This window comes from Thunnus thynnus, chromosome 14 (genome assembly GCF_963924715.1).
Source record: "Thunnus thynnus chromosome 14, fThuThy2.1, whole genome shotgun sequence".
Lineage (NCBI taxonomy): Eukaryota > Metazoa > Chordata > Actinopteri > Scombriformes > Scombridae > Thunnus > Thunnus thynnus.
In genome coordinates, this window is record NC_089530.1 from 22,660,558 (window position 1) to 22,677,736 (window position 17,179).

Here is a 17,179-nt window from a genome sequence, read left to right on the forward strand (position 1 = left end):
GCACTAAGACAGACACTTACACTGCACATAATGCTCTCACTTCCAAAAGTCAGAACAGGTGATAAATGTAATTCTGTATACTTCAAGTCACAGCAGTAGGATCAGTAACCAAGTGTTGACCAGTATTTTTTAACAATCAGTTCCTCTGGACATACAGTACACTCACTGTTCGGAAGTCGTTCTCAAACTTGTACGCCCCGCCACCGGTGGCGCATAGTGTTGTGTGCAGGCTGGAGAAATTCTTGTCGTGTCCCATCTGGATGAAACGCGGCATGGCCTGCGTTGGGAAGCGGATGAAGTGCAGGTTCCCCGTCCGGCCGCACATTGTCAGGTTCCTCAGCTCCAGGTGGACGTCACGGACGCCTGTTTTACCTGAGCGAGGAAGGAAATATTTTTACAAAATTGGTCTGATGTGCTAATGCAGTTCATCACTATCATACAATTAAGTTCAGAGATTATCCACATTATAAGCACCCGTACAAGAAGTTGATTTAGGAATATCAAATGCACTCTTCTAAAAACTATATATTAAAAGTGAGCAGCTCTATGACCTAAAGCTTGCAACTTTGTGGTGTGGTGATGCTATTCAGCTTCAAATCTTTATCTGTAGATGATCTGGTTTCTGTAACAACTGACTTATCAGTCTTATGCAATGAATTAGTGAGACGCACTGCAGTAAATATCCTGCTATCTTCTTGTAAATTGTCCTTGACCTGACTTTCCATTTCTTAGATATGCACAGGAGTTAAAAGACACAGTTAATTAAGTGTGACCAACATGTGTGTGTGTAGACATACCATAGGCCACGTTTGAGGTGAGGTAGCGGCGGATGGACTTGAGGTTCTCCACTTCCTCCTGTTCTTCCTCTGCAGTTATATCAACCGGCTCAAAGTACACCAGCTTGACCAAGGTGCCACCGATGTCCATACCAAACCAGGGGAATGCTGGAGAGAAGGAAGACAGAGGTATAAATGACTTTTTTACTTTTAAAACAAGAGACAACAGAGATCGCAATGACCAAACCCAGGATTTGACTGATGCCAATTATCAACATCTTTGCAAGAAATTACATTTTCAGAATTTTTACTTTAGTCATGGGAGAGGGCAGTGGAAAATTCATTTACGAACCAAAACTGTGACAAAAACCTTTTGTTGATGTTTAGCAGTTTCTAACTGTACTGTTTAGTGTGTTTCTATGTAGCTGTTATAAGGAGGTGCCATTATGGTTGTGGCGTACAGAAAAATGCCGTCTAATATGCGATACTAAACGAAAGTCCACTAATGGACTGATGGATTGACTAATGGATTAGACTAATGGACCCCTGGTGTCAACGAGGGAACTTGAAGATGATTTAAAAACAATAAACGCAGACAACCAGAGACATTAACAGAGGATCATACTTCCTGACATGTCACCCATTCCTCAACCAGAACACCAGTTTGATGACAGCCCTCCTAAACAGAGCAAATTTAAGAAAGCTGTGAGGAAGGCAAGGACAGCGTCAGCTCCAGGACCAAATGGAGTTCCCTATTTTCTGTATAAGAACACCCCAGATGTCCTGAGGTTTCTGTGGAGGCTAATGAAGGTGTTGTAGAAGAAGAAAAACATCCCAAAATCATGGCGAGGAGCAGGGGGAGTATTAATCCCCAAAGAGACGAATGCCTTGAATATCGATCAATTCTAGCACATAAACCTTCTGAATGCTGAAGGGAAAATTTTCTTCAGCTTTGTTGCACAAAGGATGGCAACCCAAGGAAGATTAAAACAACAACCTCACCCTAGTCCAGAAGGAAACAAGAGCAAAGTCAAGAAAGCTGTGTGCATATGCCTTATGATTGTTGAAGGGAAAAATTTCTTCAGCACTGTTGCACAAAGGATGGCAACCTACCTGAAAGACAACAACTTAATTGACACCTTGGTACAGAAAACCGGTATATCAGGTTTCTTAGGATGCTTAGACCATTCAACCAAAATATGGTATCAGATTCAGGCTAGGAAGGAAGAGATTTTCATGTTGCATTCCTCAATCTGGCCAATGCTTTTGGATCTATCCCGTTTACTATCCTCTGGACAGACTAAGGATCTCTAGGAAATGGAAGGAAGCAGACTTAGCTTCATCATCAGAGCCATCTATGATGTTCTTCCCAGTCTCAAGAACCTGAACCAGTGGCTTGGGGACATCATGTCCCCTTTGCCAAACACTAGCAACCCTAAAGCACATACTCACAGGCTGCAAGACCAGCCTCACCCGAGGATGCTACACCTGGAGGCCCAACTAGGTCTTTCAGCAACTGGCACTAATGCAGACTAACAACAATGCCCTCTCTCCTCCAACCCCTGGCTCATCCAACACCAAAGCCTTTGTACCAGCAGGAAAGGTACCAAAGACATCAAATGCAAGAAAAGAATCAGAAAAGCCTACTGGATACAGCCCAGGAATGGAAGATGAAGGTTACTCTAGACCAGAAGCTCACCTTCCCACCGGAGATCATTACAACCAGCCTCAGGCCAGATCTGATCCTGTGGTCAGCCTCACAAAAGGCCCTGTTTATCGTAGAACTGACTGTGCCATGGGAGGATGCAGTTGCTGAAGTGTATGAACGCAAAAAGCTGAAGTACTCTGATCTAGCAACTGAAGCAGAACAAAAGGGCTGGAGAAGGAGGTCGGTTACAGGGGTTTTGTAGCCATGTATACCAGCAGGCTGCTGAAAGGGATGGGAGTCCTAGGACAGGTCCTCTGACATGCCATCAAGTCGCTGGCAGAGGCTGCCGAGCAAAGCAGCAAATGGCTCTGGCTGAAAAGAAAGGACAAGAACTGGGTGGCAAAATGACCATCAGCTGGCAGGAGGGGTAGAAGTAGAGGGGGGGTGCACCTGGGACACCAGGTGTCACCGTTGAGCCCTCCGGAGGTGTCTTGGGCCTATCAATGAAACACCAAGGAAGGAGAGTGCCCACCTGATGACCTCAGTGAAGCTTCTACCCCTAGCCCCACTGCTGGTATGATTTACAGTCCGCATAAACAGGACGGACTCATTGACAGAGGAAACCTGGACTTGACTGAACCTCCTGAAATTCTGTTGCTGCTAGTTATGATTTACAGTCCACATAAACAGGACTGAATCCTTGACAGAGGAAACCTGGACTCGACTGATCCTCCTGAAGTTCGGTTATGATTTACAATCCGCATAAACAGAACTAAATCATTGACAGAAGAAACCCAGACTCGACTGATCCTCTTGAAGTTCTGTTGCTGCGTGGACCTATAAACAAAACACCAAGGAAAGAGGGTGCCCGCCTGATGACCCCAGGAAAGCGTTTACCCACTACCCCCACTCAAGGAATGATTGCCAATAACAATACAGGATTGTAAAAGTGAAAGTCCTAAGAGGTCAACCGATGCGTTGCAATATGAGACCACACAAAAAAAACCCTTAGGAAAAAAATGGAGAAATGAAAGAGAAAGATTGAAACTGAGTAACAAACTATAAGCTACTTACATTTTTGACTTTTATACATCACAACATTAATGCATAGTACTGTTCTTACCATTGAAACAGAACCATATCATGGAAAAAGTGGAACCAAGTTATCATAATCAATACAATTTGACAAAAGTTAAAAAAAACAAAAAAACAAAAACAAACTTTTTTTTTTTTTTTAATGTAAGTGGAACTGGTCCTCTTCATACCCCATTCAGACCAACACCATAACACTCGGCCTGCAACTAACGATTATCAATCGATATTAATCTGATCATCTAAACAATTATCTGATTATTTTCTCCATTAAAAATACTGTAAAAATGTCCATTATCATTTCCAGCATCAATTTTGACACCTTCCAATATTCAAACAATAATATAAAAATCGAGAAAAGTAGCAAATCCTCATTTTGAAGTAGCTACAACCAACAGATTCATGATATTTTTGCTTGAAGACATTAAAAGCTTTTGCCAATGGATTAATCTTTCAGGGTTGAACGAGGCCAGAGGCCAGGCATCTCTGCAAGATAAAATTGATTTAACGGTTTATATGTTTAAATGCCATCTAATTAACTCCCAAAAAAGCAGAGCAAGGAAAAGACGGAGAGAGACATAGAAAGAGAAAGAAATAGTGTGCATGTGGGAAAGCAAGAGCACACCTCTGGACAGAAGGAAACGTAACTTCTATCTGGTAATGAGTCAATGTAATTCAGGGTTATTTTATAGTTTAGCAGTGAGCTATATGGAAACTACACTGCAGACTGGAGTCTCTGCTAACGGTGACAACCAGAAATCCATCTGTGACCTTCTGTTTGATATGCATGAGGTTGAAGGCATGTTCAGTGTACCTACATCCTACATGTGTCTACTGTATGTTGGAGGTATGAGTGTGTCGGATTAACACCGCTGCACAGATAAGGTTAGAGAGAAGTGGAGCGAAGAAACTGGTTTATCTGGGTAGTTAGCTGGTTGGAACATTGAGTACAGCACAAAGAAAGATAGAAAGAGAGAGACAGGAAAAAAAAAAAACTTCCAGCACAAATGGCTAGGAAAAAAAACAAAAACACATCACCACAGCTCAACAAGAGCCACAGTCGCCATGGAAACAGACAAGCCCCCTCCATCATTTCCCTCTCTCTCTCTCTCTCGCTCGCTCTGTGTAGCTCTCTCACACACTCTTCTGCCTCCTATTTTTCTCTCTTTCGCTTATCTTTTCCTCTCCATCTCTCAGCCTCTGTTGCCGTCTTTTTCGCTCCTGCATTTCTTGCTCCTGTTTCTCTCTCAGCCATCTTTCCTTTCCTCTTTCATCTTTCCTCAGTCTCCTATTTTCTGTCTCCTTGCCTCCATTTCTCTCTCTCTCTCGTTCTCTACCGCTCCTCTTCCTGACTTCTGCTTGCTTCTTGTCTCTCTTGATCAATTTAATTCAATTTGAGTGCTGGCACAGATGGAAGGGAACTGATACTGCAAGGCGTTTTCAATGCACCACAAAGCAACGACTGTATTTAACTTAGAGATATATCAGTCATCCTCATTGTTTTTAATTATGTAGGCTTTATTTGCATGACAATATAATCACATACAATAGACTGAAATACAAATGAACTTACATTAGATCAATTTGAGTTCTAAGTATATAAGAGAAATGTTATAAATGCAGTTATTTTATTTATTTTATGATGACAAGGAGCTAGGCTTTCTTTTATTTTGTTTGCCTTGAAAATTAGCTTTGTTGTCGATGTGAAGCACTCATATTTAAAACAAACTAAACCAAATATTACACAAATTTCATGTATTTTCTTTTGGTGGAAGGTGTGCATATGCTTCTACTTTTAAATGCCACCTGCCTCTCTTTGCATTGGGCAATGTTTGAAGACTATTGCGTTATTTACACATAACAGACATGATGAGACCTTGAGGTTTGTGTGAGTCAAATCTGAGGGCCCGCCAGCATTATTGTTTCATATGTGTTGCGCAGCACAGAGTCCAAAAGGGAAAGCTGGGAGAGGCGCTGCATACCGACTGTGTCGTTTTGACCAATCAGTGTCTCTAGTTTAGAACAATAAAAAGCTTGTGCAACTGTTGAAGACAACATGTGGTCACTAAAACATATGTTGCTGTTGTTGTGGAAAGCAGCAGCGATCCACAAAAGAATGTGTTGAATCCAAATATTTGCTGCTTGGTGAGCCGGCCCACTGAGCCACCAAGACAATGCAAAACATGTTAACTCACATATAAACAAACTCAAGCATACAGAAAAATGTGCATGTTTCTTTATCATATTCATCCACTTGCTTTGTTATGAGATGTTAAAAAACTAGGGCTATGATCTAAAATTTGAATTATGGTAAATTGTAATTATGAGTGTTTTCTTAGAACATCAAAACCAGTTTGTAATATTTATGAGACGACCAGTTTAAGATTCTGGACTTACAGACTGGATTTTGGCTCACTGAACGTCAGATTAGATGCCTGTTAGATGTCTATCAGAGAAGTTTAATTATATAAGAATGACCCGTTTCAATTTAAAACTATGATGAGAGTAAACTTAAGGTCAGTAAGAGACTCACAACATTGGTTCATCACCAAACTCTATAATAACTGCTTCTTAAAAAAATAAAGCAGAGATATTTCATTACAGAATGAATGTCAATATTTTCAAAAATGGTTGTCTTTGGAGTGATCCCTGGCCGGTTAATACAGCAGTGGACATCCAAACTCAGACGAGCAATCTGGAAGTAACTCTTTGGTGAGAACTGAACGGTATCATGGGAAATTGTGTGAAATAAGGATCAGAATGAGCTCAGTATGTTTTTAAGTAAGTATGTTTATCTACTCTACCAACAACCTTAAATACATAAACAACATTCTGAGATATTTTGCAGATATTTTGTCAAACTTTCCCAGACTGGTCAAACACTAGTGAAGCAATTAGCTTTGGGATTTACCAGCAAACCCTGAAAGTCTGCATATGACTGGGGACTTTTGAACCTATCCTGGTCCACCCTTTGCCTTTGGAGTTGCGCTGGCGTGACAATCAGGAGATGTCAGGAGATGTGACTATTTCACAACACAGTGGTGAAGTGAACAGGGTGATTCTGTCTGGTTTTCTGAGGCACAGCCCACTTTCAGATTAGAGCCACTGAATTAGACCTGGTGATTTCAGGTCATGTTTGAACCACATTGAAATGTCTTTTATGTATTTGTTAGCTTATCGTGACATTATCGGTGTGAGTGTGTACATAAAACACTAGCAGTCATTAGGACAGAAAGTGTCGGCATGCTGTATAAGCAGCGAGATACAACCTTCAAGTGCTTGACTGAACAACCCTTAATCTAGGGCTATATTGTTTTCTGTGAATCATATGTGATATGATACTGTTTATCTATTAAACAACTAGGCCTACAGGACAACACTGGGCTGTTATCAGTCAAAATCATGTATTTTTCTTTTTTATATATAATTTAATTAACTAGACTAATTGAGGAACATCTGACACCATAATACATCATTCCTGCCTCAAATACTGCCTCATAATACTGTGTGTGATAGTCTGTAGATGTAGATATTCAACTGCATTACATGTTTGTGTGTCCACCCAATCTATGCAATGACAGCCTTTTGTGACACTTAGACCACTGAAACCAACTGTGTGACTGCTAGCACCACCACTGCTGTTACTGACACCTGTTGCTACAACCACAAGTCCTATACCTACTGCTATACCTACAATAGTAGATGGTGTCCGGTTACTTTCAGCAGGAGTCACTCAACCCGTCCTTACTCTTTGGTTGACTCTTTGTTACCGTCCCCTCTCCCCTACTGACCTGCTCTAAAGTCTGTAAACATGAACTGAAAGACACAGGTGCTGCAGTGTTTGCACTGTAAAATTCACTTGTCTGATTTTATAAATGAAAATAAAATAAAATAAACTGCTCTGCATTGTTTTTGTGACCAAAAAAATAGATATTTCTTGTCACAACAACTTGATCTTGTGTGTTTTAATGCAATGGATAGTTTCAACAAAGCTAACTGATTATTCCACTTGTGACACTAACATTAATGTCTCACTCGAACAAACCACTGGACAACCAGCGAGCTGAGTAATATTTCTCTCTTGGTTAGGCTGTTTACAATACATGAACAATAAGAAAACGCTTCGCACATGCACATTTGTTTCACACGACATCATTCCGTATTGAGGTCAGCTGCTTCACCCTTCAAGCCATAAGAAATTTATAACGAGCACCAAAGCTACGGCAGAACTGTGAAACCCTGGAGCCAGAAATATAAAATCCTTCCCTGATGTAATGAAAGGTGTCACTACAAGCAAAAGCGACACTGTTAGAGGGCAGCTATGTTGCATGACTGCCTCAAGTGACAATCACATTTTCCTCCGCTGTCTCAGCCAAAAAAACACTCAAACACAAACACACAAGCAGTTAAGTGCAAAGCAAATACAGTAGCTAGATTGCTGTGTGGAGATTTCTATTGTTTTTTATCAATTTTAGGCAACATTTGTGCACAAAAAACACAACTATTAGGGTATTTTTATCTGTGGCATAAAGTCACAGCAAACGCATACTGCTAAGAGCGACCTTTCTCTTTAAATTGGTGACAAATATTGAGTTTGAGCTGTTTAATACTTGAAACACAAAGAGAATAACTGCAGCCTTCTTTATATAGCCTGGCTTAATAAATGACAATTACTGGAGCATCTCAGCCTATATTTGAACTAAAGGTATCCTCTAAATCTATAGAGTAATTTGTCAGAGCATGTCATTAGTCTACCTGACACATATTGACTGCATGTAACCGTGGATCATTCCCTTATGCAGTGGAAACAATGACAACAAAATGTGCACGTGAAGCCAGAGGAAACATTACTGCTTCACCGTCACCTGGCTGTCACTGATGTCCGTGATGATGAAATATGTCCACACTGACTGGAAAGACATTAAGGGAACACGGTACAACCTGGCCTATATTCATACTGTCTTAACAAAGACAAAGGCATCTAAACTCCCTCACAGCCATGAAGCGCTGCGGGCCAAAGGCCAACGGTAAACCACTGGTGGATGATTGTGAAAAAGAGAAAAGCAGGTTGCTAAATCTTCAAATCTCCCTCTACAGATTCAGTGAAAAAAAACTCAAATTTCCTAACAACAGATGTCCCCCCCTTTTCCTGAGTGTATCCTATAGTCCACACATATGACCACTTATCCAGGGTTTCAATTTAAAAAAGCACAAACACACACACACATCACGCACACACACTGTGTCCAGCAAGCCAAAGGTCAGTGTGACATGTAGCGGGGTTGGGAGGGGGGGGGGGGTTGACAGTGATTTGTGTCCATGTAGGTGAAAGGTCTGTGGCTGAACACACATCTGCTCTGCAATGCATCCCCACATGGTAGATACAGTATGTAATGTGTGCGTACAGTCGGACCTCGATTACAAAGCTCATTAATATATTTTATTTCCACCGTGCTCACTGTTCAGCTTCCCAACATGACCTCAGGGATTATCGGCAGCAACCGTTTCTATTAAATTTCCTATCGTTTAACCTTTGATCTCAGGTTTCACAGGGAAGCTTGGTGTGTGTGTGTGAGTGTGTGAGTGTGTTAATACATTGTGCAGAGAGCACAGGACAAGAACAACACTTGTACAACACGTCTGTGTGATAAGACAAGAAAATACACAGGCGAGCAGATGGACGCTGTGTGTATACAGTGGATACAATAATATACACACATTTCTGAGCCTAAGATCACAGGAAGTTTTGCTTTTGTCTTCAGCTCTAAACTGGATATCTCTTTGGTTTTGACTGTTGGTTGGACAAAAAAAAAACAATTTAAAGACATCAGTGTGGGCTTTAAGAAATCGTGATGCACTTTTTCACCATATTTCAGCAGTAGTAAATAATGAAAATAGTCATTAGTTGCAGCCTTATACTACATTCTTCTTGTTTTACCAGAGTTTTACTCTTGGTACAAATACTACACCAATTCCAAGTATTATTGCTATGACAACCACTCCTTCAACTACTACTGTAACATGACTGCTTTACCAAATACAATAATACCTACTAGGACCGCAACTAATGATTATTTTCATTATCGATTCATCTGCAGATTATTTTCCCGATCAATTGATTAGTCATGTTGTTGTGATCATGCTCATGTCTTCAGTTTACCATCACGTATTAAACAGACATGTTCCAAATTCCCCACATTTGAGAAGCTGCAACCAGCAAATATTTGTCATTTCTGCTTTAAAAAAATCACTAAAACAATTATTCGATTGACTAATCAAACAAATCGACTAATTGTTGCCGCTCTAATACCTACTACCACTACTATTGGCACTGCAGCTGCTCCGGCTACTACTGGGTTTACCCACTACTAATAATAAACACTTAATCTGAATGAACACAGGCAGGTTAACATGCAGGTCACTGAGAAAGAAACCACTCTACTGGCTGCTGGTCTCTAGTAAAATAATACAAGAGAGGCCATGAGGACAAACACTTTACAAACACTTTGTTCACAGTTTCAGGTGGAAGGAGGAGTTTCATTTGGTTTTTGGGCGTGCCAATTCGTCATCTTGATTTCTATGATCTTTGCCCCCCGCCCCCCACCGCCCACCCCCACACCCACCAATCATCTACACCCTTACTGAAATTTGTGAGCACACCCTGTTCCATCTGATCCATCTGCAAGTGGCAGCGCAGTAGTAGAACATTGACTCGACCTGCAGCACACCTTGTTGACATCATTTTTAAATGGGAGTTACTGTTATTCTGTTACTAATTTAACACACACACACACACACACACAGGATGAAACTGTTGACCCTAACCAGCTGGAAATTGGGTGTGCCATTGCACAGAATTAAACACTGTGAGTTTTCTGTGACTTCCAATGACTACACTGGATTATACACTCCCGTTTTTAGACACACACATCTCTCCCCTTTCAAAAAAAAAAACACCCTGTATCAGCAGCAAAAGCCTAGTCTCAACACCTCTGTCACTAAGACATCAGAAATCTCTCTCCATCCAAATTACAGGTAGAGTATGTTTTCTTCCTGACTTCCTACGTCATATCACCCTGTTATCTGTGGCTGAATGTGACTCAGTCAAAACACTGAGTCACACAATAATGTTCAAGTCTACATTTCTCAAAAAAAAACCGAGACCAAACATTGCAGGCTGTACATCATTTTGACTATTCTGCACATCCGGATTTCATGAAAAGTTCAGGCAAAAACAACTGATGCTCTTGCAAATAAAACATATCAGTGTTGTTTTGACTGATTGTGGCCTGCAGCGAATATGATACTGCATGTAAAACTTAGTCTGCTACCACTTCCATGTAGTTTCAGACTTTATTTCCATTATCTACAATGCAAATTACAATTCCACCAAACAGTGCTGTTGCATCATGATAAAATCTGACTTGTCTTCCTTCCTATGGTGTTTCTATGTGTGTCTTACCGCAACTCATCTGAACGCTGAATACAGATAACAATATAGTCCACTGATACTGCTGAGCTTTCTGTTTTTATTTTAAGGTGACCCCCACACAGCAGATGTGATGGTGCAGCACGCCTCCTTCAAAGCCATGTGTTTCACTGACACATGGACACGCAAGCAGCGGTCTGTTACACCTAGTCAGGCCACACTGTATGTGAACTTGATGGGGTAAGAGAGAGAGTTTCTTTCACTTTCTTCCATTGTTATCATTGTAATGACTTCTCTGCTCTGGGCTGCCAAGCTCAACTTGAATGCCCATCAACCTATTCAGCCTAATACTGTCCACACCCATAAGATACTGACATAGAGTATAGCTATGCGGCAAAATGTCCACAGACCTGTTTTAGGCAAATAGGGGGATTAAGGTGTGATACAAAGGGTTATAGAAATGCATTAGTGCATTAAGCATAAAATAAAGCAAAAGATGTACTGCTAAAATAATTAAGTACACAAATTTCCCCAAATTACCTCATACCATTTTTAAGTCACATTTTTTAGTCAGTCTGGTTCACTTTTATGAAAACAGGCACTAAAAATCTCACCAGGGGAATTTCAAACGGAAAGTTAACTTGCACAAGTTAAAAAAAGAAACTTTTGCCCTGTCACATGTGTGATGGAGCTGTAAAAGGAGCCTGTGGGGTTAAAATAAAGGCATTTCTCTTTCAACAAAACAAAAAGGAAAAAAAAAAAAACTGCTGGCAGGTTGCTTCTGATGTAAACAAGGGGTAACTACAGGCAGTATTACCCGAAAGTAACCCAGATCTTAAACCTCCTCAAAATCCTGAGCAGGAAAAAAAAATATCTGAGGACAAAAGTGAAAAATCACATCCCTGAGGGGAATACATTCCAGGGTCGGCCCGCGGTGGGGAAAAGCTTAGAGGGTTATCCGGGTTTATCAGGACGACTGGCTTCCATCCAAGGATAACACAGTCATAAAGTAGAGGAGCTCTGACCGGACATTTCAAAGTTTACTGACGAGATGTGCCCTTAATTATGTAATCTGGGCCACTTCTGCTACAAAGCCTTTCGTTCTCAGGCTACTAACTATGCATCACCATAAACCTCAGCAAACACAGCACACAGCAAACTGCTATTGCAATTTGTCTGCATCTATATAATGACATTATAGACAATATTATGCTTTGTAACAAGGAATTCAATTTTGTGTATAATGGGATTTTCCCATGATGATTTCCCTGTTTTCCAACTGGTACTTAGCTTTTCATCCCTTCAGTGCAACTTAAGACAGAAATATGTCTTATCACTCATTGCTACACAAATCTATCTACTGTGGTGTGTCTAGTAAGCTGTCTAAGCTGTCAACATGTCTGTGCCACCAAAAGAAGTCCTTGTACATTTTAGCACTTGGTGATTCTGTTTTATCTTGTTGTGTCGGATATTTATTTTTTACAAAGAATAAACCGCTGATAGCAGAACTACAGTGGAAGGAGATAGCCAGTGCTGAAATGCCATTCCCTTTGTAGCACAATATTTGATGTAGTTTCATGGCAAAGGTTTTACAGGTTGAGTACAGACACTGCAAATGCCACAGGATGACTCCTATGGATCTGCCTATCAAAGAAAAAGTAGTAGAAATGGTACTGTTTGGCAGCTGAACAAGAGCATCTATGAAAGGATACGCAGAGCTGCATAAAATGTATGTACCAATCACCTTGTTTACTAAGTTTAGTATCTGTTGAAGGACGGCAAGCAAAAGCTGGTCTTATACGGGTATAACCTGTTAGATGGTAATCAACACTTCGCCATACTGTACAGGATGTTTATCATGTGGAGCAGCTGGATTTGCGAGATCATGACATCTTGAGATCACACAAGAATCCATCTCGTCAGGCTTCAAGTTATGCTCTTGCGTCCGAATCAGCGGTGGGTCGGACCAATCAGCGTCCTACGAGCATTCTCGCATGATCTTGCGAATCCAGCCGCCTCGCAAGGTAAGACGATGATGGACGGTGATAGACGGATGTTTCATCCAAATCACCTGCCCAGTATTTTTCTTAAGCGCTTGCCCTTTTGCAAACAGTTGCCAAGGACGACTTCTCAGATGGTTCTGTGTAACAAACCATTTGGTGCATCAGATAATCAGGATGTAGCCTAAAGAAAAGATTCCTTAAAACCGCAAGAAATAATCAAAAATTTGGAGTTGGAGCCACACAATAAATGAATAACTGCACCCTGAAACAGTAAAGAGCTACTGACTGGGGGTAGGTGATATGCAATAATTGATATAGCAGTAAGTATCAATATTGATGTTGCTATATTTACTTAAGCATCCCTACTCACACGGTACTAAAGAACTGATGTTTGCCCCATTGAGTCAAATGGTTTCTTAGTGACTTCCTGAGTAAAATCCTACAGTTTCCAAAAATATGTCAACTCTTGTGTATCCAAGGTCAAACACGGTGCAGATTTAGGTAGAAATTTAACTCATTAATGTACACATTAAAATGGTGAACCACAATATCTCAATGAGAGAAATATGAGAATCAAGAATATTCCCTTGAAAGCAAAACAAAAATGAGGTCCACACCCTTTCTGTCTCTCCATAACACTATTACAGACAGATGTAAGGAATGCTGACTGTCTGACATAACAACAAGGCTCCTAAATTTGCAGCTTGTCTCTCAGCAAATATCTCCACAGACTGAGAACAAGTTTTACCATGACAGCCAAATGCTACCACAACAAACCCTTGGCGTTTGGCTGAACAGCACTGTGCAGAGTTACAAGTCCTTGCCATTTAAAGCAATCAGCTGTTTGCAAAAGCATGACTTTAAACTGCATTAGCTGAGAAAGTCAACACTATTATGCTTAAGGTTTCAAAATTACAACATTTACCTTTCTCTATCATGCTTCAAATGTGCAACATTCTCATTAAGCTGTCTGACTGAAACATTAATCTTTACAAATAAGTGATGAACTAAAGGCAATAAGTGACTGAAATGATTTGTTTTCATAGGCAAACAGAATCATAAAATGAGACTTCACTTAAAGAAAAACATAAGTGAACAGAGTTTAATACCCAGGACTGCTTAATATAATAGAAACATAAACCAACACACACTTACCAGGTTTCTTCTCACTTATAAGCTTCATAGTGATGCAAATATCAGCTCAGAGGTGCATGCAAGAAATGTATATGTATAAATATAAAAATAACTATTTTAAAAGCCTCAGTCAGTCTTGTGTACTTAAACAGACTTCACACAGCGAAAGAAATGCCACTTTTCAACATTCTGTGCTAAAAGTGCAAAGTTTTCCGGATGATCTTGCCTCACATCACCCGAAATACTCGGTAAATAAGGGGGCGGGGACCCGGCCCATTCACCCTGCCTCCTGGAGACAAGAGTCCTGTGCTGATTGGCTGACGCAAGCCAGGCCCACTTATCAGGAGCTTTTTGACCATGGGTATCGACCAATCACAGCGCACCAAATGCAACCTGAGGGTTCATAAAAACAAAAGGGGTCTCCCTGACGACGGCAGGCTTGTAGATTGGACAGATCAACGAGTGACATAGATGACTTAATCTGATCATGAAGAGACCTAGAAGTGATCCGAAACATAATTTAACCGTGAAATTATCATAACAGTTCATGAAAAAGGGCAAAATACATGCTGGGTGTCAGAGGTCGTTGCTCTGTCATTGCAACACGGCGTGGTTGTGCAAAGCTCCGGCTGATCGGTATTGCACAGCAGGGTTGCAGATACCTGGTTCACTGTACTGACAACATGCAGCCGCTGACATACTAGAAAAAAAAACATTGCAGTAATGATACTGGCTGACAAACGCGGTCATCTCTAAGCTGGTTGACACTTACGGGGTCTGTTCCGTCTCACCGACTCCGTCCTCCTCCGTAGCCTGCACCGCTTGGCCGGGGACCCGTTGCACTCCGCATCGTCCCCGCGGTGCAGATGATGCAGGTTTTCTAACGTGCCGCTGTTGGGTCCGGTGCCCGAGCCGAATGCATTGCTGCTGCTGCAACAGCCGCCGTTAGCGGCCACAACGACGTGGCCATGAAAGCCCCTCTGGCTCTGCCCGTTGTTGACATGAAAGGGTCCCGACGCTCCCTTCTTGTCCATCATTGACTTGGCTTTATCCATGGCAGCAGCTAGCCTAGCCTAGCCTAGCTTAGCTTAGCATCTGCAGGGCAAAAAAACCGAAAAGAGCCTGATCGCTAGCAACGAGAAACCGGGCAATGTTAGCTTAGCAAGCTAGTGGGACAATCGCGCGAGCAGCTAACGTTACTCCGCAACCGTAACGTATATTTTACCCTAAATTATCAAGCTAAAATATGTGAAATAGAAGTGCCAACAGACGCTAAAATACAGTGTTTCCTTTGAGGTCACTTGCGGTCATTTCCCCACATTCAGATCCTGCCAGGCGCAGCGGCGGCCGGTGTGTGTGTGTGTGTGCGTGCGTGTGTCGGAGGACTGCTACGTCACACCACCAGCTCCTCCAACCAAGGCACAAACCCGTTCACCTCCTCCGACCGGTTTTCTCTCCTCTTTGCAGTAAAATTAAATCTCGTATATCTACATTCTACACGAAGACATACGTCAAAGGGCTCGTCCTGTGTCTCGGTTAATGCAAAATTAACCTCGGTGGGTCCCCGCTGGGAAATTAAACAAAGTTACACAGACACACACATACAGAGAGAAAACACAGTCTGTGCAGCTGTGGGCGCTTTATTTATAAGCGTCACTGTTTGCTGTCATCCTCATTCCCCACAGTCCTCTCCACGCGTGATGTGTGCGCACAAAGCTGTCAGTCAACACATCAGTCACGAAAATGAACTGTAGTAACCCTGTACTTACATGCAAAGGCAAAGCCAACAATAGCAATGTCTTTCTTTCAGGAGTAGCCTCTGATAACAAGTCTTTTTGTTATGCCACAGAGCATTTTGTAGGATATCTGATTTGTACAGCTGTAATCTGGAATGTCTGCAAACACGTCTCTTTTCAATGATCTTGACCACAATAGGCGTTAAATTGAAATGAAGATAATATATAACATCATCGTTTTTTAAACAATTAGGCCCATAGTCGCATTGAGATTAAGGCAGGGCAATATATTGATATTATATCCATATCGTGATTTTTGACATTGTAGTATCACGATATGGCATAAGCGTTGCCTTCTTCCTGGTTTTAAAGGAAGCATTACAGTAAAGTGATGTAATTTTCTGAACTTACCAAGCTGTTCCTTTATCCACTTAGTCATTATATCCACATTACTGAAGATTATCATAAATCTCACTGTGTAAATATTTTGTAAAAGCACCAATAGTCATCCCTACAATATTGTCGCAATATCGATATCGAGGTATTTGGTCAAAAATATTGAGATATTTGCTTTCGTCCATATCGCCCAGCCCTAATTGAAATTAAGATTTATTTTTTAAGAGAGAACCGAGATGTTCGAGTGAGACATGGTATCAAACAGAGCATTAGATAGCAAGCACAGTTCAGTCAAGATACAAAGGTCGAACAGTCACATCTTGATAAAGGAAGCAATCGTTAGAACATTTCCTGCTTGCTTGCTTGCTTGTTCCTTTAATGTATGTCTCAGTTTTCAAACGCTTTATGGGTATCTAAATCTATAGATGCTATAGGATTAAAGGACGAGTTCACAGTTAACAGTCAGGTGCCTAAATGAACTTTGAAACTGTGTTTTCTTGCCATAATCATTTCTCCTGTTCATACTGGCCGTTAAAAGATCCCTTCATAATGCACTTACAATGGAAATGATGAGGGCCAAAATCCACAAGCCTCCTTCTGTGCAAAAATGTATTTAAAAGTTTATCTGAAGCTAATATGAAGCTTCAGTTGTCCAAATGAGTCAAATCAAGTAGATATCTTTCCACATTACAGTCTTTTTTGTGCCAGAGGCCTTCCTTTTGTCAATATACTTCCACTGCAGCTCAACGGGGAAACACCTTCCGAGGAAAGACAAAGAGGAAATTCGATGCTAAAAAGACTGTAAATGTGGCAGATATCCACTTGATGTGACTAACTCAGACTGCTGAACTCATGTAAGCTTCAGATAAATTTTAAATTCATTTTTGCACTAAATGACTGTGTGGACACACTGTGGATTTTGGCCTCTATCACTTACATTGAAAGTGCATTTGACAATCTTTTAA

The 17,179-nt window shown here is 41.1% G+C and overlaps 1 protein-coding gene across 2 annotated transcripts in view; it reads right to left on the reverse strand.

Moving 5' to 3' along the window:
- Positions 1-15,849, reverse strand: part of pank1a (pantothenate kinase 1a) — a 28,065-nt gene extending 12,216 nt beyond the window's left edge. Inside the window, exons 1-3 of one of the 2 annotated variants that reach the window (XM_067610615.1) lie at positions 14,855-15,849; positions 798-944; positions 167-372 (exon numbers count right to left, since the gene is read on the reverse strand). In XM_067610615.1, coding sequence (XP_067466716.1) covers positions 167-372; positions 798-944; positions 14,855-15,137 — 636 coding nt within the window. In that variant the 5' untranslated portion in view covers positions 15,138-15,849. The other variant, XM_067610616.1, reaches the window with a different exon arrangement.
- Positions 15,850-17,179: the final 1,330 nt, after the last annotated feature.